The 25,966-nt window shown below is 37.7% G+C and overlaps 1 protein-coding gene across 1 annotated transcript in view; it reads right to left on the bottom strand.

Annotated features, from left to right (window-relative positions):
- The window catches only part of DYX1C1 (dyslexia susceptibility 1 candidate 1), a 48,596-nt gene that overhangs the window by 15,068 nt on the left and 7,562 nt on the right, over positions 1-25,966 (bottom strand). The window contains exons 3-6 of the mRNA XM_006831627.1: positions 22,575-22,708; positions 14,130-14,364; positions 10,811-10,956; positions 8,288-8,397 (exon numbers count right to left, since the gene is read on the bottom strand). Of these exons, the coding sequence (XP_006831690.1) occupies positions 8,288-8,397; positions 10,811-10,956; positions 14,130-14,364; positions 22,575-22,708 (625 nt within the window). The remainder of the gene's footprint in view (positions 1-8,287; positions 8,398-10,810; positions 10,957-14,129; positions 14,365-22,574; positions 22,709-25,966) is intronic.

Here is a 25,966-nt window from a genome sequence, read left to right as displayed (position 1 = left end):
TGGGGAAGTGGCATCATCAATGGACTCAAGCGTGGCAACAGTAGTGACGCTGGCCCAGGATCAGGCAGTGTTTCGTTCTGTTGTGCATAAGGTTGCTTATGTGTCGGTACTGACTCGATGGCACCTAACAACAACAACAATGGCTAGTGATCGTGAATATTTCTTCATATGTTTGTTGGCTGCCCGGATCTCCTCCTTGGTAAAGTGTCTGTTCATGTCCTGTGCTCATTTTTAAATTGGATTATTTGTCTTTTTATTGTAGAGGTGTTGTAGTTTCCTATATATTTTAAAAATAAGTACCTTGTCTGATGTGTCGTTGCAAAAGATTTTTTCCCATTTTGTGGGTTCCCTTTTTACTCTTTGGGTGAAGTCTGTTGATGGATATAAGTTTAAAATTTTTAGTATGTCCCAATTATCTATTTTGTCTACTTTTGTTTGTGTAGTTTTCAAAATGTTTGGTAGTCTGTGTATTCCGTGCATTAATGCCCTAACATTTGTCCCTATTTTTTCATTGATGGCCTTCATAATTTTGGGGTTTACATTTAGGTCTTTAATCCATCCTGAGTTGGTTTTTGTATAAGGTGTGAGGTAAAGGTCTTGTTTTAATCTTTTGCATTATCACTTTCCAGTTCTGCAGCACCATCTGTTGAAGAGACTATCCCCTCCCCATTGATATATTTAGGTACTTTGTCAAAAATCAGTTGGCTGTATATGGGTGGGTTAATTTCTGGATTCTCAATTCTGCTCTATTGATCAATGTATCTTTCATTGAATAAGGTGCACCTGATTTAAGCTATGGTATTTTCAATAGCCTCAGATGCATGTAAAAACTGGACAATGAATAAGAAGACTAGAAAAGACCTCATGTATTTGAATTAGGGTGTTAATGAAGAGTACAGCAAGGACCATGAATTTCCAGAAAACAAATGAATCTGTTTTGGAAGAAGTGCAGTCAGAATGCTCCTTAGAAGCAAAGATAGAGACACTTCGTCTCATATACTTTGGACATATTATCAGGAGGAACCAGTTCCTGTAGAAACATCACGCTTGGTAAAGTGGAGGATTGGTAAAAAAAAAAAAAGGAAGACCCCAAACAAGATGAACTGACAGTGGCACAATAACGGGCTCAAGCCTAACAAGTGTGAGGATGGTGCAGGACTGGATAGTGTTTCATTCTGTTGTGCGTAGGCTAGCTGAGTTGGAGTACACTCAATGATATCTAACAACAATAAACAGCATATGGGCCACCAACGAACTTCTGGTTCCTAGGTTTGAGACTGAAAAATTGGGAAAACCTCTCCACTTGCTAGATATATATGAAGAAAGTAAATACAGAAATTCATTGCTGACGATTTTTAATACTGTGGGAGGAGCTACCTTTAGAATAAAGTAGATATTATGAAATAGCCAGAAAAGTGAATTCAAATGGTTTTTATGCTAAGAATAATTTATTGGCTTATATAACCAAAAAGCAAATGGTATTTAACATTTCAGGCAAAATTTGATCCAGCAGTGTAACTATTTCATCAAGAACTCAGTTTCCATCTGCCCTTTTATTCCTGGTATGGTGCTGTGGGTTAATGTGTTGGACTGTAAAGTCATTTTGAACGGCAAATCAACCTTACAGTCCAGTGCTTATCCTTCAGCATCACACCAGGAATAAAAGGGCAGATGGAAATTGAGCTCTTGATGAAATAGTTACACTGCTGGACCAAGTTTTGCCTGGAACATAAAATACCATTCGTATTTTGGTAATTTTTTTGTTAAGTGACTCAAAGCAACCCTGTATGCGGTTTCCAAGGAACGGCTGATGAGCTTGAACTGCCAACCCTGAAGTTCAAGCTGACCTTGCAGTCCAGCGCATTAACCCAAAGCACCAATATTTTTAGCATAAAAGCTATTTGAAGTCACTTTTTTGGTTATTGCAAAAGAAGCATTTTAGCGGATCTATTCTTCTAGTTCACATACTCTAAAGTTCTCTTCAAATAATGAGATCTACAAGTGAAAAAGTATTGCTACTAGCGTTCCAGTTCATACATGTACAGGTTTATTACAAATAATACATATTGACACATGTCTCTGTGATCAGTAGATGGCTGCATACAAGTTCACTCAGCAACACACCTGTCTTATTCTTGCAAGTCTTCCTTGAAAAAAAGATCCAATCAAAACAGTGGCTCCTTTGGGGATCTACTGGGCCACTTAAATTCAAGGCAGAGAGGTCAGCTCAGAATGTTATGGTGACCGTCTTTGGGGTTCCAAAAAGGGTAATACTGTTAGATTTTCTTAACAGAAAGGATAATCACAGGGGCTTATTAGGAAGAAACTGTATGAAAAGTGACTACTACATTGGTGTGAGAAAAGGGTCAGGAAAACTGTGCCCAGGAAATCTCATTCCACCCGTCCTACAGCCCCTGACCTTGCCCCTTTATGCTTCTTTCAGCTCCCCAAACTCAAAAAACATTTAGAGATCAAAGGAAAACTATTGAGTCCTTTAAAGATGTCAAAACTGCCATTTTGACATGGTGCAAATTGAAGAGGTCAGAATTCTTTAAAGAAGGTTAGAGATGGAACTACAGCCTTCCAAAATGTATAAACCTAGATGGAGGATATGTCAAGAAACAATCATTTCACATTGTGATGTTTTCATTTAATAAAGGTTTCTACGACTTTGCAGCAATACTTTTTGATTAACCCTCGTAACTAAAGGATTTATTTTAAATACTCTTTCTTTTTTTGTTTTTAAATTACAGCTACCACTCAGAAAATTTTGAAAAGTATACAACATAAAGCAAACAGAAACTACTTTGCCAAATATCAAAATGGATTTTAAGGACCACACTGCATTCATTTCCAGTTAATTGTACTGCCTACTCTGGAGCTCTAGGGTACTGAGCACAGTAACATAAAAGTAGACCCATAGAAGCAGCAATAATAAAATATAAGATGACACCACTGTGACATAAAAGCTAAGTTGAACCCTACAGTAACATAACTCGCACAAACTAGAAAAAGGTAATTCCATGAGAACCATTCATGTCTTAAATGCCTCATATCAGCTAGGATGTTTCTGACTGCAAAAACTGTTGATTTAAATAAGTAAATAAATTCATAAATTAAATTAAGAAGTACAGAAAGAGGTGGCTACATACTCCATGTAACCAGCAGCTTGGGGATGTGATTAAGCCCCAAGTTTCTTCCATCTCTCTACTCTACTGTATTCTTCAGCTACTTCACTCCAGGGCTGCTTTACCTCCTGGCTATAAAAAGACTGTATTAGTTCAAGATGCTACTTGATGCAGGCGCAATATTAATTAGAAGAAAAAGCTTCTCCGCATGTTCCTTAAGGGCAAGAAAATCTTTCCCAGAAATCTCCTGACTTTTTCTCCCCTTTCTATTAACCCAAAAGCACCTACCCTTAAAACAATCACCAGCAATGTGATTAAAACCACCCTGATTCATTGAAGGCAATCAGAAATTTATCCCTGGACTTGAAATAGGGTCACTCGCCTAACAAAGGCTACACAAACAAAACAAAATAGGGGCTAGGCCAATAAGGATAAAGAGGGAGAACAAATGTTATCTAGGCAACCTACAGTGTCTACCACAAATTTTCCATAAGTATATGCATTTTAAGAACATTTCCATTCTCAATGTAAGTTTACAGTTTTCTAAGGGAATCGTTTTAGAAGAAAAACTCTTCCAGGTTCTGAGAGAGGAAGAATTTACAAGGTTAGCATTTAATCCTTTCATGACCCAATTATTATTTGCTTTGATTTTTTGTTGATATTCTGCATTGCTCCAACATGAATAACAGCTCATTATGTTTGCTGTGCTGTCTCTGTCTCTGATCCATGATTCTCATGCCTTCTGCCAGCATCCATGAAAATGTATCCTTCATAGTACTTGTCAGGGTATGGACTTCAAAGTAAGGAAGTAGAGAAATTCAATTTAGCAAGTAGAAGCATGTACTCTCTTGGCAGGAAATGGTTAGGAGGTCAACAATCAGTATCAAAAGGCCAAATGTAAAGTAAAAGAACACCCACATAAGCAGATAGAATCCAATAACAGACAATTCAGAAACAGAAAACAAAAATAATTCAGACAGGCACAAGTTGCTACTAGGAAAGTCTGTCAGCAAGTAACAGGCCCCAAGACCCAAAGCAGGGATTCAGACGCAGGATTAATCTAGATGACAAAAAACAAAAGTAAGGCAGAGCTTTAATCCTAAAAGGGCTGGAACTAGGAAAGCTATAGAAACCTGGCATTCTCTAGTAGAACTAGAGGAAAATTCAGACAATTAGAACTAATGTTGAAGATTATTTTGGACACTATGCCATAGGTATTTTAAATACCAGGAGGGTTACCAATGGTAGAATGATCTCAGCAGAACTCCCAGACTAAGACATACTAGGAAGAAAGAGAGACAGAATACTCCTGAAGGGATGCTCACTGAAGATCTCATGAAAAGCAGCAGAATACGGTCTGATATAATGCCAGAAAATAGGCCCATCAGATCTGAAAGCATTCAAATATGACTGAGGAAGAGCTGCCTCCTCAAGGTAGAGCTGATCTTTATGATGTGGATGGAACAGAGCTTTTAAACTTTCATTTGCTGATGGGGCAAAACTCAAAATGAGAAGGAAAAAAAAAAAAAAAAAAACAGCTGTAAATATCCACTGGCTGCAACAATGGGCTCAAAAATGACAATTGTGAAGCTGGTACAGGAATGGGCAGCATTCCATTGTGCACAGGGTTGCTATGCGTCAAAATCAACTCAACGGCACCTAAAAACAACAACAATCCAATGTTGGAATGTGCTCTACAGAATAAAGTATACAGATGGGATCCACATGGCCCTATAGTGGAGGCCTTGTGTGGCACTGTGGGTGAATGCACTGGACTGCAAGGTCAGTTTGAACTGCAAGGTCAGTGGTTCAAGTTCACCAGCTACTCCTTGGAAACCCTATACAGAGTCGCTATGAGCCAGAACCAACTCTATAGCATTTAACAACATTGTGGGTAAAGAAGGGATCTTAAATCTGGGGTCAAGACAAGATCCAACAAAACTTATGTTAAAAGTCAACCACAAAATAATGTCAATGGACCAGAACAATGGTCCATCTTCCTCATATGATGACAATGTCTGGAAGGTAGGTACAAAAGAGATTTATAGATCCTGAGTTATGCAATACTATTAAGAAACATCATAGCCTGCACAGTTCTACATTAGAGCATTTACATTGTTTTATGTGAGATGTTCTCAGAAAAAAAACTATCTGATACGATGCTAATTTGAAAGGAAAAAATGCTTTTATGAACAAATAAACTACCTAAATTATACATATTTTACTGAGAGGTGCAGTTTGCATTTGACCTTTAAAACTAGGGCACGGTAGTACAAGGATAGAGTAAGAAAAACAAAACAGTCTGTGGCTTTTTCTAATGGTACAGTTTTGAATAGAGCTACCTCTAAGGAAGTGCTGGCGGCGCTGTGGGATAAAGCACTTGACCGTAAGGTCACTTTGAACCATAAGGTCTGTTGTTCAAACTCACCAGTCGGTCGCTCCTTGGAAACCCTATACAGGGTGGCTATGCTCTGGTAGCGTAGTGATTATGAATCGGGCTGTGAACCTCAGGGTCAGCAGTTCGAAACTACCAGCTGTTCCACAGGAGAAGGATGAGGCATTCTGCTCCCATAAAGATTTACAGCCTCGGAAACCCTGTACATGGTCACTATTGAGTCGGAACTGACTCCACAGCACATAACAACAACAACGAGTCATAACCGACTCAATGGCACTTAACAATAACACTCTTCTAAGCAGTTTTCTAAAATTACTACTATTTGGAAAACTTGCCCACTTCTACTCATTTGTGAAACAACTGTCCCACAGGTTTAAACACATAGAGGGTGGCAGGCTGGTTTGGCCTGGGGAAATAAAGACAGTTACCACAAAACAAAGCCTCTAGAGATAAGAAATTTTAATTCTTTGGCTTTAAACTTAACATTTAAAACACTACAACAAGGACGCATTCTGAATTTATGCTGAGTGAAATAAGTCAGTCACAAATGGACAAATATCATATGACCTCACTTATATTGAGTAACTAGAATAAGCAAAGGCACAGAGACCAAAGCTTTATTAGTGGTATCCGGGGCAGGAGAGAGAGAGGCAAGACATCATTGTTTAGAAAGCAGAGAATGTCTGTTTATTGTGATGAAAATTTGGCAATAGCTATTGCCGAGGAGTGAAAAACTTAATTAATGTAATCTATGTCACTTGATTGTACATATAAAAAAACACTGAATTGACAGTTAGCATATGATGTGTATTTTAAAACAATTAAAACATTTAACATGTTGTTTCTCAAATGCTTCTATTGAGTCTTTTTCTACCTTACTACTGCATTACATTGCTGGAGAGTAGATATTTCTTTCTAGCAGTTCTTACCTTTCATCTGTTTGTACTTGGCACTATGATTAATCCAGACAGTACTCTGCTTGTCTGGGTATTATTAATTACTAAGTTTTCCATCGCTTTCAACTCTCTTCCTTTCCTGTTTTTCCTTCCTTTTTCTACCTTATTGGAGGTAATAAGGAAAAATGTACAAAAGCAAGACAGACTAAAGGAAATATAATAAACCAGTCACAGCTGACTGTCTGATTGCTGCTAAACATTGCTTCTGATAGCAATTATGAATGTTCGATACCACAAATCATAACACTGTATACCTGAAATAAAGCTTAACAAGAACAAAAGACACCGTCTGGGACCTTTAAACAGCTCCAGCACCATAAACAACGTGTACAAAAGGACTTTCTAATCATGCCCAGCAACCATGTTACTCTCGGGTACTAATTAGTGTCTCCTTTGTCCCCAACTCAATGTCTCTGTTTACTGGACTTTCCAACTTTCATCCTCCTCTACTTCTTTGTAGTGTCTCTCAACTCTTAGTTCTGCCACAGTGGACTCTAATGCCCAATCCTTTCCATTTCCTATAGATGCTCTCTAAAATAAACCCAGCTCGGCCCTGAGGGTGGAATACTGCACTGGATTGCGGAGCACAAGATCAGCAGTTCAAACCCACTAGCTGCTCCTTGGAAACCCTATGCAGGGATGCTGTGACTCAGAACCGACTGGATGGCACTTAGCAACAAGGCCTGAGGGCAGTACTACCTCCACCACCACTCCACCACTCCACCAAATCACCTCCCATACTCCTCTGAGCACCACATCAGGAATGCAGAAATTGGCATTTTCCTGACTCACTTCTGCAAGCTCCAAGCTGTAACTCCTTACTTATGAAAAAGTCACTGTCCTTTAGGGACTCGACAAATTATTTAACACACTCTATAGACTTTTAGCCAATGTCATTACTCTCTTCCTTTATTCACTGCAAATTTTGAAACCTGGCTCTCAGCATCTACGTTACTATCTCAACTTCTGTCATAAAGTCAGGAGATTTTAAGGTGTACACATACGATCCATTTATCAACCTAACCTTGAAATAACTGAAACTTCTTAGCTCAAATCACCTTCCCTCAATTTCTAATTTTGCACACCCAGGTTTTGTCATCACCTGGACCTGCACCTGCATTAACTCAGAAATACTAAGATCTGGAATCCTAGCCACTTTCCAGACATTCCCATTCTGCTACTTTTTCCTTTATACACAAATCTTTAGCTCACAGTGGTTTCCAATTTCTTAATCACTTCATTTTCTCCTAGTCCACTGGGCCCTTCTGGGGCATATCTTCCTTTCTAGCCCAGTCTGGACTTCATGGCTAAATATCTGAGCTCTTCTTCTCACGAGTCATTACTGGTCCTTTGCACTGCTAGACATCTGCTGCACTTGTCAATCAAAACTCCAACCCTGATGCAATGCTGCAATCTGCCCTTTACAGTCTTACATACAAATGAATAAATACTGAAGGAGATCAGCTACACAGCTGTACTAACTTCTATCTCTATGAATTAATGATTTCTAACCTAGCTGGGTCTTCCATGTGCCCACTAAATCAATTTTCCTGACTAGAAATATATCTAGAGTTATCCTCATCTTTACTCTATTTACTCCAATTCAGAAAATGAAATGTCTCCTATTATTTTAAATCAACTTGTCATCATATTCTAGAGAAAAACAAGCCACCCAAAATGGCAGCTGACTAGACTATGAACACTTTGCACTCTCAGGCACAATCCACATTTCAAGATAACTGAAAAATACGTTAAGTTCTAATGTCTACAAAAATATAAATCTCATAGACAGAGTTCAAACTTACTTTCCTTTGTCCTTCAACCATTCTGGGTTCTTTTCTTCTTCTTTTAAGTCACTAAGTTCAGGAATATCAGTATTCATTGCTCTACGTGCCTCTGCTTGTTTATGCAACCACTGAAATGAGAATGAAGTCTTATAAAGAACACAAAGGTTTTATTTTTATTAGCAGTTTGTTTTAGATTTTCCATCATTCTCCAGTAAGTGGAAATAGTATTTAATGACAGTAATTTTAAGCTTCCATTCTTCTTTCTTTTCTAAATTTTTTTTTTTTTAAACCTCACTAGCTAGAGGCTTCTGTGGAGTCATGGTGTGGCACTAAAGGTTAAGCACTGGACCATAAGGTCAGTTTGAGCCACAAGGTTAGTGGTTCAAACTCACCAGCTACTCATCAGAAACCCTATACAGGGTCGCTATGTGTTGGAACTGACTCAATGGCACTTAACAACAAAGCAGCAGCTTAAGGTCAAACATGTAAATGTTTAGTCCAAATTTCACACTTTCTGGGAGTCCATGTAAATGCTATTTTTATGTTTACAGCAGATTTGTATTTTCTGTAATGAAAAATGTGATTATATAATTTACATAAATAAAAGTTTACAAATAATATACTGTTAAATAATAAGAAAAAGATCAATATTCTAAAACTGCCATTCTGTCTTAAAGATCTTCAATTGTTTCTACAGTTTTCCAATTCAGAGAGGTATGCTGCAATAAAAAAAATGCAGTTCTTAGTACTTATATAACTAAATCTATAATATTTCCATTTATTTGAGAAATTTTAATTTCTAGGGCTCAGGAATTTCTAAATGCATGAAAGCCATTCATTCTAAAATGTCACAACACTGGAAAATACTCAATATTAACAATAAATTTCTAAATCTCTTCTTACCAAAACATCGATTAATCCAAAATTTGCAAATCTATTATAAAAAACAATTATTTTTTATTTAAAAAGTGACCAGTGCAGTTTACTTCTTGAAGTAATCAACTATGTTGTTGTTAGTTGTTAGGTGCTGTCGAGTTGATTCTGACTCATAGCAATCTTATGCACAGCAGAATGAAACACTGCCCAGTACCACACCATCCTCACAATCGTTGTTAAGCTTGAACCCATTGCTGCTGTCACTGTGCCAATCCATCTCACTAGCGGTCTTCCTCTTCTTTGCTGACGCTCCACTTCTCCTAGCATGATAACATTCTCTAGTGAATGGTCCCTCCTGACAATATGTCCAAAGTATGAGAGATGAAGTCTCACCATCCTGGCTTCCAAGGAAAATTTTGGTTGTACTTCTTTCAACACAGATTTGTTTCTTCTTCTATGAGTCCATGGTACTTTTAATATTCTTCTCCAACACCATAACTCAAATGCACCAAAATTCTTCTATGGTCTTCCTTACTCACTGTCCAACTTTCATATGCATATGAGAAAATACATGGTTTGGGTCAGACACACCTCTGTCCTGAAACTGACATCTTCATTCTTGAACACTTTAATAGATCTTTCACAGGCAAATTTTCCTAATGCAATATGTCATTCGATTTTTTGACTGCTGTTTCCAACAGTTTTGGTGGTGGAGCTAAGCACAATGAAGTCTATGATAACTCATTATTTTCTCCATTTATCATGATGTTATTTATTGTTCCAGTGGTGAGGATTTTTGTTCTCTTTACCTTGAGGTGCAACCCATTACTGAAGGCTATGGTATTTGATCTTCATCAGTAAGAATTTTAAGTCCTCTTCTTGATCAGCAAGCAAAGTTGTTATCATCTGCATATCGCAGTTGTTAATGAGTCGACTGCCAATCCCGATGCCATGTTCTTTTTCATATAATCCAGCGTCTGAGATTATTTGCTCAGCCTACAGTATGTGAATTTATCATTTGCTCAGCAATATGTATGGTGAAAGAACACAACTCTGGTGTATACCTGTCCTGATTTTAAACTACTCAGTGTCCCCTCATTCTGTCTGAATGACTGTCTCTTGGTGTATGTACAAATTCCTCATGAGCACAATTAATACTCATATTCCTCAATGTGGGCCATAGCTTTTCATGAGCCACACAGCTGAAAGCTTTTCACGGTCAATAAGGCACAAGAAACCATCTTTCTGGTATTCTCTGCTTTCAGCCAAGATCCATGTGACATCAACAAAGATACACCTCATTCCACATTCTTGTCTGAATCTGTCTTGAACCTCTGGTAGTTCCCTGTCAATGTAATGTTGCAGCTGTTTTTGAATTATCTTGAGTAAAATTTTACTTGCAGGTGATATTATTGATATTGTCTGATAATTTCTGCATTTTGTTGCATCAATAATATTGCATATTAAGTCAGTATTAAAGCATCAGCATTCTGAATCAAAATAAGATCTGCAGAATTTCTCATCAGTAGATATTAAAATATACTCATTAAGTATTATCTTTAGTGAAATGAATACTTAAGAAATTCAGAACCAGTACTAATTTAAATAGATGGAATGAAAACTATTTTTATTTGTAATGACTGCAACTAACACAAGTAGACGTACCTCCTCTTCTTCTGCTACCTGTGATTCCCGGAGAGCTGTTGGGAATACTCGAGGGGTAAAGTTGATCTTAATACTGCCAAGAGTACGAGGAGCAGGAACGTTGTCTTCCTTTAGCTTCTCACAAAATATATTTTCTGAATCTCTTCCTTTAAGAACAATATCGATAAGTCATTCACTTCTCATTTTCTAAATTAGCAAGCAAACTGCCTCTTAAAGGGACTGAATAGCAAAGCTAGTTCTAAAAGCCTACACAAGCAAATTATAGATATTTTCTGTAAAAGGAATGTAAAATCAATTATATAGTGTCTAATTTGTTCTTTAGCCAATGACCACAGATTATTTTCTGGTGTTCTCGCTTAAATTACTGTTGGTGTTAAGTGCTATTGAGTCAGCTCTGACTCATAGCAGCCCTGTATAGAGTTTCCAAGGAACGGCCAGTGTGCTTGAATCGCCGACCTTGCAGGCCAGCACATTAACCCACCATGCTAAACTAGGTGTCCAATTTACAGCAACTCTAACGAAGAATACACTTTATTTAGGAAAAGCCATCACTGCCAACACTACCTCTATTTCCTTAAGTTCCTATAGTAATCTATCCTATAAACTACTTCCAAAGATTTCTAACAAGCAGAAGTGGTTGGCTGCGGTGGAGTCTGCCCTGACTCATGGCAACCCCGTATATGACAGGACTGGATTGTTATTATCTATAGGCGATTATCAGAAGTAAATCACCAGTCCTTTCTTCTGAGTCTGGAAACTCTTCTGAAACCTGTTCAACATCAGAACAACACACAAGCCTCAAGTGACAGAAGAGTGGTAGCTACACTTGAAGAATATTGGTCAGAAATTGAACTCAGGACTCCGGCACGGTGAGCGAGAACCTAGGATTACTGCCTTCATACAGATGAGGAGAGAAGTTAATCCAGTCATTTTCAGAATTACGTTATGGTAAGACACACAATACCAGCAGTAGATAAAATACAGCTAAACATACACTATACTTATGGGTCACTAAAAAAAGATGTGTCTGTGCTTACCATTTAAAATTGACCAACATATGAAACAGGTTCTGCAATAGGTTCTGCAATACATTCTTATTTCCTTGTGATGGTGTAATAATTTTCAGCCACTGGAGACAGGTAATAAGAATTGGCAAAGAACACCAATCAAGAGATATGCCATTTAATAAAGGTAGTTAGGTAGATATGTTGTTGTTATGTACTGTGGAGTCGGTTCTGACTCATAGAGACCCTGTACAGGGTTTCCAAGGCTGTAAATCTTTACGGGAGCAGGAAGCCTCATCTTTCTCCCGCAGAACAGCTGGTAGTTTCAAACTGCTGACCTTGCGGTTCGCAACCCGATTCGTAACCACTATGCTACCAGAGGAGCAAATCAATATAAGAGGAGAAAGTAATCTTAAGTGTTGGAAAATGAATGATAGCTAGAAAAATACAAATGTAACAATGATACACAGATTTAAAATGCATATGTAAAAATGATTTACTACAAATATAATAGTTAATATGCTTAATATAAAATGGATTTATACAAATAAGTAAAAATAAATTTAGATTCCAATTCAAAAACTAGAAAATAGCATGGATAGATACTTCAAAGGAGGAGAGAAGGGAAATACCAAAATGGAGATCTGAAGAGACTCTGAAACTTGCTCTGCAGCACAGATACTAAAATGAATGGAAGAAATAAGGAAGTAAAAAAGCTGAACAGAAAACTTCACAGGGCAGCTTGAGAAGATAAAATCAAGTATTATAACGCAATGTCAAAGGCCTGGAGTTAGAAAACCAAAAGAGAAGAACACACTCACCATTTCTCAAGCTGAAGGAAATGAAGAAAAAATTAAAACCTGGCCTTGCAATATTGAAGGATTCTATGGGCAAAATACTGAATGATGCAGAAAGCACCAAAAGAAGATGTCAGGGTACACACAGAGTCACTGTACTAAAAAGAAATGGTCACTGTTCAACCATTTCAAGTGGTAGCTTATGATCAAGAACCAATGGTACTGACAGAAGAAATCCAAGCTACACTGAAGACATTAGCCAAAAATAAGGCTCTAGGAATTGATGGAATGCAAACTGAAATATTTCAACAAACTGAGGAAGCACTAGAGGGGCTCACTCATCTATGGCAAGAAATTTGGAATACAACTACTTGGCCAACTGATTGGAAGAGATCTGTATTTGTGCCCAATCCAAAGAGAGGCAATCCAATGGAATGAGTCGCTAATGTACACATACAGCCTGGTGGAAGGAACACAGTTTCAAATGAAGACAGACCTGGGTTCAAATCTCAGATTTACTTACGGGATAGTTATCTGTCCTGTCTGAACATCTACTTCCTTTAAAATACAGATCACAGCACTTATCTCAAAGTGCTGCTGTGAGTATTGAATGATACAACCTACATTAAAGGACTTCAAAAGTTCATAGAAAAATTCATTATATAAATTTCATTTTTTCACAAATGAATATATCTTCCACAAACTTTTGGAAGGCCCCTTGTAAAGCCACCTGGTTAATTATCATCTTGGAGTCCTAGTGTGGTGCTGTGGGAAGGTCCCAGACTGCAAAGCTGTTTGAACTGCAAGGCCAATGGTTCAAGCTCACCCTATAGAGGGTTGCTATGGGTCAGAACCAACTCGATGGCACTTCACAACAACAGCAATTATGTACTTTACTATAAAATAGTTTATTTATAGGAATTCAAATAATTATTAACTTATTTGAATTAAAGATATTAAATATACTCAAAGTTTAATATTATAAAATCAGATAAAAGCAAATTCATAGCTCTCAACAAAGAATTACACTCTTTTGCCAATTTGATCATTCCATCCCAGGGTGAAAGAACCAGAAGCCACCAGGTTCCAGTCTGCTTCCAAGGATCATTCCAAATGTAAGACTTTAAACTTGTTTTTTGTCCTCATTTTTGTGAGTTATGTGAGAAAATAAATCTTTAATGCAACTCTTAGTGTCCTTTCTGTAAAGGAATATATGAATGTTCCTGACACTGGCCTTTCAAAGTGTCTTTGAACAAGAACATGAGGAAACCACATATTTTAAAGCCTCTATGTAAATTTCAAAAGGAAGTACACAATCAAAAAAGATAACACAGAATCTTTTCTCATTCTCTTATGAAAACTTTACCTCCTAGAAGAACAAATGAGCCTCTCACTTTAGTTTTTGTATTGTATTATTTATTCTTAATACACCAAAATACTAACCTAATACTACAACGAAATTTTTAAAAAGTGTCATAGGACTCACTGTTCTAGAAAATACTCAAGTAATCATAATACCTTTTGTGGGAAGAGTTCTAGATGCCACATTTTTAGTAAGACTCTTTTTATTATTCAGTTTTTTTCTTTCTTCTTCAATCTTCTTTTTTTGTTGATGAAATTTCTCATCTTTCTGTATTTTTTCTGGTTTTCCAGCTGTCTTTTGATGTTCTTTCCAGGCTTCCAATTCTTTAGTTGCTTTTATCCTTTCATTTTCTTTCATAGTTTCTATTCTTTTCCTCTCTTCTTCTTCAATCTGGAAAATTTTACAATGACTCAATTCTTTGTAAAATATAAAAAGGAACATTTTTACATTGTATGAAAATTCATTATGAAATTTATTCTCATCTCCAAACGCTTGCTGTTATAGCTACAACAACAGGTTGTAGTGGGTATGCACTGAAGTGTGTCCCCCAAAAATATATGTTGATGTTCTAACTTCCATACCTGTGAATGTGTTCTGTTTGGAAATAGATTCTTTCTTTGAAGATGGTATCAGAGAAGGGTAAGTCCTTATCCCCTTATGAGTGATGTTTATAAAAGGCGAGAACAGACATGGAGACAAAGTCACAAAGGAGAAAACAGATGCCATGTGAAGCTATATCTATAATCCAAGGCACACAGAGATACCCGGTTACCAGGAACAGTCTTTTATAAGGTTGGAAAGAAATAATATGGTCCTGATAATGCCCTGAATTTGTATTCCTAGCCTCCAGAACTGTGAGGCAATACCTTTTTGTTCTTTAAAAGCACCTGCTAATAGTATAGCCGCCCTAGGGAACACAGACAATACTATGTAGATAATTAAGCTTAAAATGGGAACAGTAAATGGTTCAGTCAAAAGTACATTGATTTGGGGTCATGGAACACAAGGTTTAGTCCCAAAGCCACTATTAAATATTGATGTGATCTTGGGTAATCACTTCCTCTACTCTCATTTTACTTATATGTAAAATGTGGGCAGGCATTCAATTAAATGATAGTTAGACTGCAAATCACAGGTTGGTGGTTCGAGCCCACCAACTGAGAGACAGATTAGAATTTCTGTTCCCGCAAAAGATTTAAAGCCTTAGAAACCCTACACAGGATCACTATGAGTTGGTACAACTCAGTGGCACTTAAAAACAACAACAACAACAACTTGGTTAAAAAGTAAAATAACAAGAATGCATTATTCTAAAAGTTAAGTCACTTCTCCCAGATCTTACATACATATCCAAGCACATAAACGCAAACATTTGCCTTTCTACTTATTCCAGTCTTGTCTTGTCCTAGGACTGAAGTTGAACTGATTATCTTCATCTGAGGAATGAGGGAATAGTAGAAAAGGGAAATAGGGAGAATGAAGGGGAGAGAGTTTTTCTCTGTTGGAGAGAAATGCTTGAACTCTTAATCTTGCTGCCTACTATGTAAACACTAGCAGTTACTTGAAATTTTCACACGAAAACCTAAATTATTAGGTGAATTTGACAGCTGTAACCTACACAGTAACTTTCTCCCTTTCTTAAATCTCCCTCCCTTAGGAAATAGAAAAAAATACAGTAAAATAGAGTAACCAGTTGGTATATACAATTGACTCCATGTATCTGACTTCCTGGTGTAGCAGCTGGCTAAACACTGGGCTGCTACCTGAAAGTTATCAGTTCAAATCCACCAGCTGCTCTGCAGGACACAGTTGTAGCAGTCTGCTTCCATAAAGATTTCCGTTTGGGAAACTACATGGGGCAAGTCTCCTCTGTTCTATTTATTAGTCCACTATGAGTTGGAATTAACTTGACAGTAGTAGATTTTTGTTTGTTTCTACTCTATAGAAACACTGTCCAATAGAACTTTCTTCGATGGTGGAATTTTATTTCTACTTTTTATTGTGGTTTGGGGAGAAGTTTACAGAGTAAATTAATTTCTCATTCAACAATCTGTGCATGTTTTAGTCACAATTCCCTCAATGTAACAGCTCTCTTCCTACTTCCTTCCTAGGTTACCAGTTTCCATTCATCCTCCTTTCCTACTCCTTCCTGACTTCTGAGCTTTGCTTTGTGGCAAATGCTGTTCTTTTACCTTGTAGGGTTGATTTTTCTGAGGATTTTGTTCCTCACTGGTGTTATTGTTCGCTTTATAGGTTTGTTAGAATTTGGCTGAAGTGTGATCTCTAGGGGTGGGTTCAGTTCCAGGTTTGAAGGGTATCTACGGACCACAGTCTCTGGGTTCCACCAGTCTGTACCAGATCCGTTAGTCTGGTCTTTTTATGATGGAATTTTGTTCTATTTTTCTAACATTGTATACAATACAACATTTGCCAAGTCAACATTTTGGGCATACAGTTTCATGATATCAGAACCATTAATCATGTTGTGCGATCCTCACCCATAATCATTGTCAAATTAAAATGGAAAATGCTTTGTGCTATCCAGTACAGTAATCACTCGCCACATGTGGCTAATTAAGTATTTGAGATGTGGCCAGTGCAAACTGAGGAACTGAATTCTAAATGTAAGTGCCAGTATTATAAATGTAAATTAATTTAAATTTAAATAGAACATCTGGCCCAGCTCCAGAGTGCCATGTGGAGATGACGTTCCTGGAGATTAAGTTATTTTAATATATGAATGTAAATCAGAGGCATAAAAACTATGCACTGAGAGATGGTCTGAAATATCTGCATCACAGATAGTCATATGCTTTTCGGAAAGAATGACTATTTATGTTCCCACTGAACTGTGAGCCACTGGCTTTTAAGTAAATTTCACAAGCTGTTGAATGGAGTTCCCTAGAGTCCTAGAATCAAAGCTAAGGCCTAAACTAAACACAAAAGAGGCTAATTGTCACATGTTCTAAGTTCAGAGAGCTGCTGGTGAGCTGCCAACAGGTGGGGCCAGAAAGAAGCCGTGGCTTTAGGAATGGACCAGCATTTAAATGCTTGGCAAAAGGATAAATGATTACCAGAGATGATAACTTCACCAAGTTAAAAATAACATGCTTGCCATGTTTATTCTCCTTCCTCTCTGCCCCAACACATGAAGGAAAGAAAATGTATGTGAAGAATCAAAATAAACATAGTTCCTGACTTACCAGGAATTAAAGTCACAAAGAACCACATATCTTATTGTAAGTAATATGTACTATCTACTACATACAATGCAGGAGAAAGATGAGGCTTTCTGCTCCCATAAAGATTTAAAGTCTCTGAAACCCCATACAGAGTTGCTGTGTGTCAGAACTGACTCCACGACACATAACCAACCAACCAATCAACTACATCCATGGAGTTCTGGTGTGGTGCTGTGGGATAAAGCACTGGACCACAAGGTTGGTTTGAACCACAAGATTGGTGGCTAAGATTTGCCTGCCATTCCTTGGAAAGCCTATACAAGGCTGCTATGAATTGGAATCAACTAGATGGCACTTAACAACAATAAACAACACCACATATAATGCTAAAGAACACAATTTGATGATGTTATCATTCTCACATGTTCATGTGAGATAGGCTATTTAAACATACAGATAATAAACGGCAATAATAATAATGAAAACTAAAAAAAAAGGCATTTGACTTATGATGGACTCCTTAGAACAGAACCCCATTGTAAATCAGAGATTACCTGTACTCTCATGCCTTGTAATACCTGCAAGCTGAGTGAACTTAAAATTAAGTTTATAGAAATCTATAAAATGATGTCTCAATTGACAAAAATGTAACTGTTCCTATAACCAAAAGTAACTGGGAAGTTATGGTATTATAGCCAATTTAAAATTTAATCTATAATAGCCATATGAGGGGGCTTCCAGGTCATGGAATAATTCCATTATCTTTTAATTCCATTTTTCCATGAACTTTTTGAAGTCTCCTAGTATAACTCATTGTTGTCAAGTCAATTCTGACTCAGAGCGAGCCAACATTCTTGTTGTTAAGTGCCGTCAAATCGGTTCTGACTCACAGCAACCCTATATAGACTCTCTGAGGAGTGGCTGGTGACCTTGAACCTTGCAGTTCAAACTGATTTTTGGTCCAGTGATTATTCTACAGTGCCACACCGGGACTTCTACAGGACAGAAGAAAACTGCTCATAGGGTTTCCAAATCTATAATCTTCATTGCAGTAGATTGCCACATCTCTCTACCACAGAACATATGGTCGGTTTGCAGGGTTAAACTTTCAGTTAGCAGTCAACAATGAGAGACACAAAAATAGTTTAACTCTTCAGGGAGTAGTGAAGCATTTCTGCTTGATTCGCTTAGTTGATATAAGGAACTAGAATGAGGAGAAAAACATAATAAGAAATTACACAAAGCCTAGGATCAAAAGAAAGAGATGCTACAAATACTAAAGAGAAAGAGATAGGCAAATGTTAAGGATTCCTTAAAGGTCTTTAAAAACTCCTCTAATACAGAGGACACACAACGTACAAGTGGAATCCATCATAACAGAAAAAATCAGAAGGTTTGGAAAAATCAATATATATGAAGGAATTGAATTTTAAATTTTGGGTACTGATCAAAAGGGACTTTCATATCGTATAGGGCATTACTTCAATACACACAGCAAATGTAAGAAATAGAACAATGAGCAGCTCTAAACCAAATTCATGAAAAAGGAGAAATCTATATGTAATTTTTTAAATTGGGAATGAATGTCTGTATTAACAAGGCATGGCTCTTTAAAAGCCATCTCCCTTATGAATTACGTATAAAAATCATAAGTAAAATATTAGTAAACGGAACATAGGAATATATTAAAATTATGATCAAAAAGGGCCTTTTGTATACAATACTAGGATATCAAAAGAGAAAAACAGTGTGATCTAAGTAAATGCCAAAACAGCAGTTGATACTTGGAATGGAAGAAAAATAGCTGGAAAACAGAACTCATACAATGTCATACTTCATGGTAAAGCATTAGAAATACTTTCCTCAAAGTCAATAAGGCAAGTATGCCTACCAGTTTACTTTTTTCCTAGAGATCATAACCTATACATTAGAATTTTTAAAGTAGACAAAAAAATATAGATTAAAAAGAGCTGGAACAGTCATTATTTGTAAATAATATTGTTGTTGTTATTTAGCACCATCAAGTCGGTTCCAACCCACAGCGAACCTGTATAGGGTTTCCAAGGAGCAGTTAATGATCTTGAACCACCGACCTTGCAGTCTGACACATTAGCCCATGGTGCCACAGTGGTGGTGGTGCTGGTTATGTGTCGTGGAGTCAGTTCTGACTCATAGCGACCCTGATTAGGGTTTCCAAGGCTGTAAATCTTTATGGGAACAGAAAGCCTCATCTTTCTCCCATGGAACTGCTGGTAGTTTCGAACTGGTGACCATGAGGTTAGCGGCCCGACTCGTAACCACTACGCTACCAGAGCTCCTTACAGCGCCATGGTAAACTACCAAAAAAAATCCAAAATGATTAGCTGACAATTAGAACCAAAAACAGAAATCAGCAAGGCAATCACATATAAGATCAACTTATAAAAACTTAAAAACACAAACTTTCTTATAAACTAGCAATAAACAATTAGAATATACAATGGGAAAAATAATTTCATTAGCAATTGGAAGAAAAAGTTTTAAAATGTTAAGAATATTTTAAAACATGAGCATGTCCTACATGCACACTAAATAATTTTGCTGAGGGGATAAAGTGATCTTGAATGAATAATGTTATCATGTTATTGGAAGGAAATCTGAATATTGCAAATACATTGAATTTCTGCTTATTAATTTCTAAAGCCAACAGAAATTCAATTAAAAAAGCACCAACAGGATTTCTTATGTAGCTTGATAAGTAAATCTAAAGGTCCTCTATAAAAGACATCGTGCAGATTTATGGAGGTATAAAGAGGCTGGCAATTCTTCTCCATATATAGCAAATAAAAACTGGATAAAATGATCAAATACAACTATTTCAGGGCACTGAAAATTACAAACTGAAGGCTATGCTTGAAAAACTGCTAGAATTACAGGTAAGAATGCTGGGAGGCTGTGACATTTCATTTACTGTGGCTATGATGGATAATACATTGGCTGACTTGTTTGGGAATGAATGGAGAAAAGGTGAAATTTTGCTAGTTTAAGATTGAGATCCTGGTTAGGATAAATGCCTAACTAGTCAGAAAATTAATGGGGAGACTGCATGAATGAGAATGTTACTGATGGTTTGTAATAAGCATTCCTGACTAAATAGAAAGGTAGGCATTTGTGAGGGAGACTTAAGAAAGCCCCACATAAAGTGAAAGCCAAGGGAGGTTTGAGAACTGGTTGCAATTTTAATTGTGTTTCCAAACCACACAAAAGCCAATCAGCAAGATAAGAAGAGGGGGCACATGCATAAGTACACACACAATACCCACTTGACCTGGCTTCAATGGCTGGATGATCAAAGCTCAAACAGAAGAAGAAAGATAAGGAAAAAAGAATAATCTGATACAATTTGATGAACTTGACATACACCTATGGAAGCAGTAGCTCAAAAGAGAAAACAAATCTTCACAGTGAATATCATTCCCATCTCCTCAGAGAGGGGCAACTTGGACACTGGCTATCCAGAATGGGGGTGGGGGGAGCGGGGGGACTACAGAGGCAAGAATTGACTGGCTTACAAGCTTTCAAGAGGGAACCTAGATCCAGAGGGCATGGAGCAAGGTAGAATCTCCACTGAGTAGTATCCATTCTGCCTAGTCAGGGCTGATGAAAGGAGATTTGGATAGGTCTCTAGCCATACAATGGCAAATAATTGTTATCGAATGATTGTTATCAGGACGGATTGTAAGGGCTGGAAATGTAAAGGTAGACGTTTGGGGTCAAAGGGAGGGGAGTGATTAACTTTTCATTCTAGGAGCAGAGGTCCCTGGGACCATCAAAGAAGAAGAGTGGAGAACGGAACCCTACCCAGAGAAGCAGTGATGCCAGGGATGGAGGTGGAGACGATGACGTGGGGAGATGGAGCGGCTGGGGACTTTGGACCCTGAGAGGGAGAGGGGCGGTATGTGGACGACTGGGGAGCAGGCTTGCGGGGTATACCCTTTAGCTGATGGATGATGCATGGAGGAGATTCTAATCATGGCAAGGAAACGATATACGATGGGATCTATGTGAACCTGATGTCCTCCCATGTAAACGATCACATAATTCAAAATAAAACAATTAAAAAAAAAAAAAGTCAATCAGCAAGAGGTGAAAGTCTTAGCAGTTCACGGTATTTCCCACCTCTGCCAAATCATCATACCCACTCTCATCAAGCCTATTCTGACTCACAGCAAATCTTTATGACAACACACAGCCTCATCTTTCTCCTGAGGAGTGACCGATGTGTTTGCACTGCCAACTTTGGTAGTCCAAATGCAAAAGAAGAACTATGAGTCAATACCTTGATGGTATAATGCTTGTTATGGATTCCTGAATCAAGAGGAGGAGGGAGCTAATGTTTAAGTTTTACCTTGATCAATTTCCTAAAGAAGCTGCTTAGATTTGGTCAAATCAGCATGATAATCTCCAGCTTCATCTCAAGCAAAAAGCACCATCAGCAAGGTCTTCTAACATTAAAATGATTTTCTCATATCAAATGTCATTTTAAGATGTCAAATAAGAATTTGATAAAAGAAATTACCTTTTAAATTAAGTTTTCAAAATAGGCAATTCTAGTAACAGAAGAAATACAGCCAGACCGTTCCTTAGAAGCAAGGAAGGCCACACTTAACTCCCTTACATTGGATATCACTGGGAAAGACTAATCCTTAGAAAAGGACATAGCGTTTGGTAGAGTGCCAACTAAAATGAGGGAAGCCCTCAATGAGATGGGCAGACACAACAGCCATGACAACAGACTCCAACATACTGACAGTCATGAGGATGGCACAGAACTAGGCAATGTTTCAACAACAACAAAAAGCAGAAAGCGCATTAGTGATGGCCTAGGGCTGGGGAGTTTTAGGGAGAAGAGGGAATGACAACTAAAGCGTGCAAGGCTTCTTTTGGGGTCATTAAACTGCTCTAAAATTGTAGTGGCAATTGCACAACTCTGTAAATACACTAAAAACCACTGACTTGCACACTGAATTGTGAGTTATACAACATGTAACAAAGACAAAGCATTCCCTTGAGAATCTCAAGTTAAAAAGATTTTTAGTGTATATGATTTTCTTTGTTTAAAGTAATCGGTACATTACTGCAAGATTTAAAAAGAAACAAGGCACTTACCACAGAAGCGTTAGAATTTTTAACTCCTCTGGAGCTAGAACCCTTTCTCTGAAACAGGAACATCTATTGTTCACCTTTTAAATTCTGGAGTTCCAGACATATTTTTCAAGAACACATGTTAAGTACGTAGCCAGGTAACCTAAATAATAAGTCCTCTAACCAAACTATGAACAAAATATTGGGAAAGTACAGTGATCGGCAGTAATTCTCCTGACACGGTTTACGACTGTCTCTTTAATTAGCGGATGTGTCTATCACGCTACAACTTACTTTCATCATGACATTTAGTGCATATTTTTGATCTTCCCGCTTTGCTGCAGCTTTTGCTTCTGAAGCTTCTTTAGCTGTCTCTTGTGCTTGTAAAATAGACTTTTCTCTTATTCTTTGCCTCATCTCTTTGTCAACTGAAAGGTGAAAGGTATTATTAAATCAGCAGTAGCAAGAATTTGTTTCACCTAGACAAAAATAAATTATCATACTCATACAAGTTAAGATTTCTTTTGTCCCAGTTTGTCATGGAGTGACATTATTTCTCAATTAGAAAGTGACCAAGGAGCTAACACTGAAAGGTAAGCAAGTACTCATAAGTAAATGAATTACTTCGGACATCTTATCAGAAGGACTAGTCCCTGGAGAAGGACATCATGCTTAGGAAAGCAGACGGTCAACAAAAGCGGGGAAGACCTTCCATGGGATGGATTGGCACAGTGGCTGCGACAATAAGCTCAAACTCAGCAAAGGCTGTGAGGATACTGCAGGACTGGCAGATTTGGTTCTATTGTACACAGGGTAGCTGTGATTCTGAACAAACTTCACAGCATCTAACAACAACAAATAGAATGGGAAAACAAGAAAAATGACTGGGAGAGGGGATGGAAGGAGTGGGAAAAGCAGGGGAGAGAACCCAAGAGTGACAAGGAGAGCAAGAGAAAGGGAGCGAGAGAAGAAAAGAGTTTTTAAATGCATAAACTTAAATACACATTACTACTAAGAAGCGATATTGAAATATAAATTATTTTAAAATAAATTCTGATGTCATAACATATGCTTCACTACAGATGCACTAAATAATACATAGCAAAAAGTCTAACAAATAGTATAATTTCAAAGTAGTGATGAGTCTACAAGGTAGAGGCATCTGTGATAAAAGAATATTTATGATTTCTACTATCACTAATACTTGTTATATACATTCATAACTGAAGGAAATATTAAATCTCAGAAGTAAAAAGGATGCAATTTTAACTCATCCAAGATCTCCATTAAGACATAAGACTGGGATTAAGTCTAAGGACTGGAAATAAGTCTAGAAGTCTCCGCCAACTTTCCTTCTGTTTCATAATAATAACAAAGAAAGCTGGACTAACTTAAACATCAGAAATAATCAAAAGAACATCAACATTCTAAATTAAATGTTCTATACCGGAGTTCTGGTAGCGCAGTGGTTACGAATCGGGCTGCGAACTGCAAGGTCGGCAGTTCAAAACTACCAGCTGTTCGCGGGAGAAAGACGAGGCTTTCTGCTCCTGTAAAGATTTACAGCCTCGGAAACCCTGTACAGGGTCGCTATGAGTCGGAACCGACTCCATGGCACATAACAACAACAACATACCTAAAGGAGAGAGCACAGGAGCTCTATAGAATAAGCACAGGCCTACAAACCTCAAGGTCAAAGGTTCGAGACCACCAGCAATCTGCAGAAAAACATGAAGCCTGCTGCTTCCATAAAGATATACAGCCTCAGAAACCCCATACAGAGTCTCTATGAGTCAGAACTGACTCAACAGCATTTCACAATACCTAAAGGAAAGAAGCCTGGGTACCATAGCAGGTTAAACCTCTAACTGCAGGTCAGCAGTTTGAATCTACCAGCTGTTCGGTGGGAGGAAGATGAGGCTTTCTGCTCCCGTACAGATTTATAACCTTGGAAACCCCATGCAGGGTTGCTATGAGTCAGAACGTACAAGACAGCGCACAACCACTACCACCACCATCATTTGTCTATTTTAAACTAAGCTGCTATAATAAATAATGATTTTGGTAACTTTAAATTATCAAAATTTGAAAGAAATGAATGTCTTTAGAGCACCCTGGATTAGGCCCCATCACTCACTCACTGAATTCAGAAGGGGAGTGAAGGTGGGAGGGCAGAATATGATTTGTACAAAAACGTCTCAGGTAGTTTGTAACTCACCAAAGAACTAAAATAACAGGCTACAGTAACCTACCTGAGCCACATTTTCTGAACTAAATACTAAATCTTAGAGAAAATTGTATCTACATGTTGATCCTATACATTAAAAAATTAACCTCAAGACATTATTAATAAAAATAGTGGTGTAATTTGTCCCATTCTCAATATTCCCTACTCAAGGCTTAACAGCCAGAAACCTGAAAGACATTCAAGGGAATAGATATCTAAAGCACGAGAAAACTTATGTTGCAAATACATCTATGAATATAGTAGAGCATACTGGATGCAAAGTTATGAAACCTTCTTAGACATAACTAACACCTTGGAGGAATGAGTTGCTGGGCCTGAGGACTCAGAACCATAGTCTCAGGAGATACTAAGATCAATAGGCATAATATAATCCACAAAGACTACATGCTTTTGCATCTTAAAAGCTGGTGCGTGGCCATCTAAGGTGCAACTTCCCATCTGAAGCAACAGAAAACAGAAGCAGCATTGAAACAGTTATTCCAATGGGTCCAATGAACATCACCCTCCATGACTCCGAGACCAGAAGAAATAGACAATGCCTAGCTACCACTACCAAACCACCACTCATCTGTCAGTTTGGGCTTTGTGTTGTTGTGATGTTGGAAGCTATGCCACTGATATTTCAAATACCAGCAGGGCCAGCCACAGTACACAGGTTTCAGCAGAGTTTCCAAACTAAGTCAGACTGAGAAGGAAAAAGAGGCAGTCCATCTGTGAAAGATTAGCACTAAAAATTTTATGAATAGAAGTGAAATATTGTCTGATGTAGTGCCAGAAGATGAGCCCCATAATTTGGAAAGCACTCAAAATACAACTGTGAAAAAGCTGCTTCCCCAAAGTGCAGTCAACCTTAAAGTACTCTGGAGTAGAACTCTCAGGACCTTCATGTACTGATATATTACCTGACTCAAAATGAGAACAGCCATTAATAATCAGAATGTGGAATACATGAAGTATGAATCTAGGAAAATTATGAGTAGTCAAAAATAAAACGGAATACATAAAGACTGATATCCTAGGCATTGTTGTTGTTGTTGTTGTTAAAGTACTGTCGAGTCAGTTCCAATTCATAGCCACCTTCCAAGGAGCAGCTGGTGGGTCTGAATAGCTGACCTTGTGGTTCGAAGTCCAGTGCTGATCCTAGCCATTAACTGATACTGGCCATTTTGAACAGGACAATCACATGGTCTACTATGCCAGGCAAGACAAATTGAAGAGATTGGGATTCGCATTCATTGTCCAAAAGAACACTTCAAGATCTATCCTGAAGTACAATGCTGTCAGTGATAGGATAATATCCATATGCTTACAAGGAAAACCAGTTAATATGAGTATTATTCAAATTTATGCACTAGCTACTAAAGCCAAAAGTTAACAAATGAGGCTTTCAACTCCTATAAACATTTATAGCCTTAGAAACCTCACACAGGTTGATGAG

This window comes from Chrysochloris asiatica, unplaced genomic scaffold (genome assembly GCF_000296735.1).
Source record: "Chrysochloris asiatica unplaced genomic scaffold, ChrAsi1.0 scaffold00004, whole genome shotgun sequence".
NCBI lineage: Eukaryota > Metazoa > Chordata > Mammalia > Afrosoricida > Chrysochloridae > Chrysochloris > Chrysochloris asiatica.
Note: the sequence above shows the minus strand (reverse complement) of the source record. Positions and strands in the feature narration are given on the sequence as shown.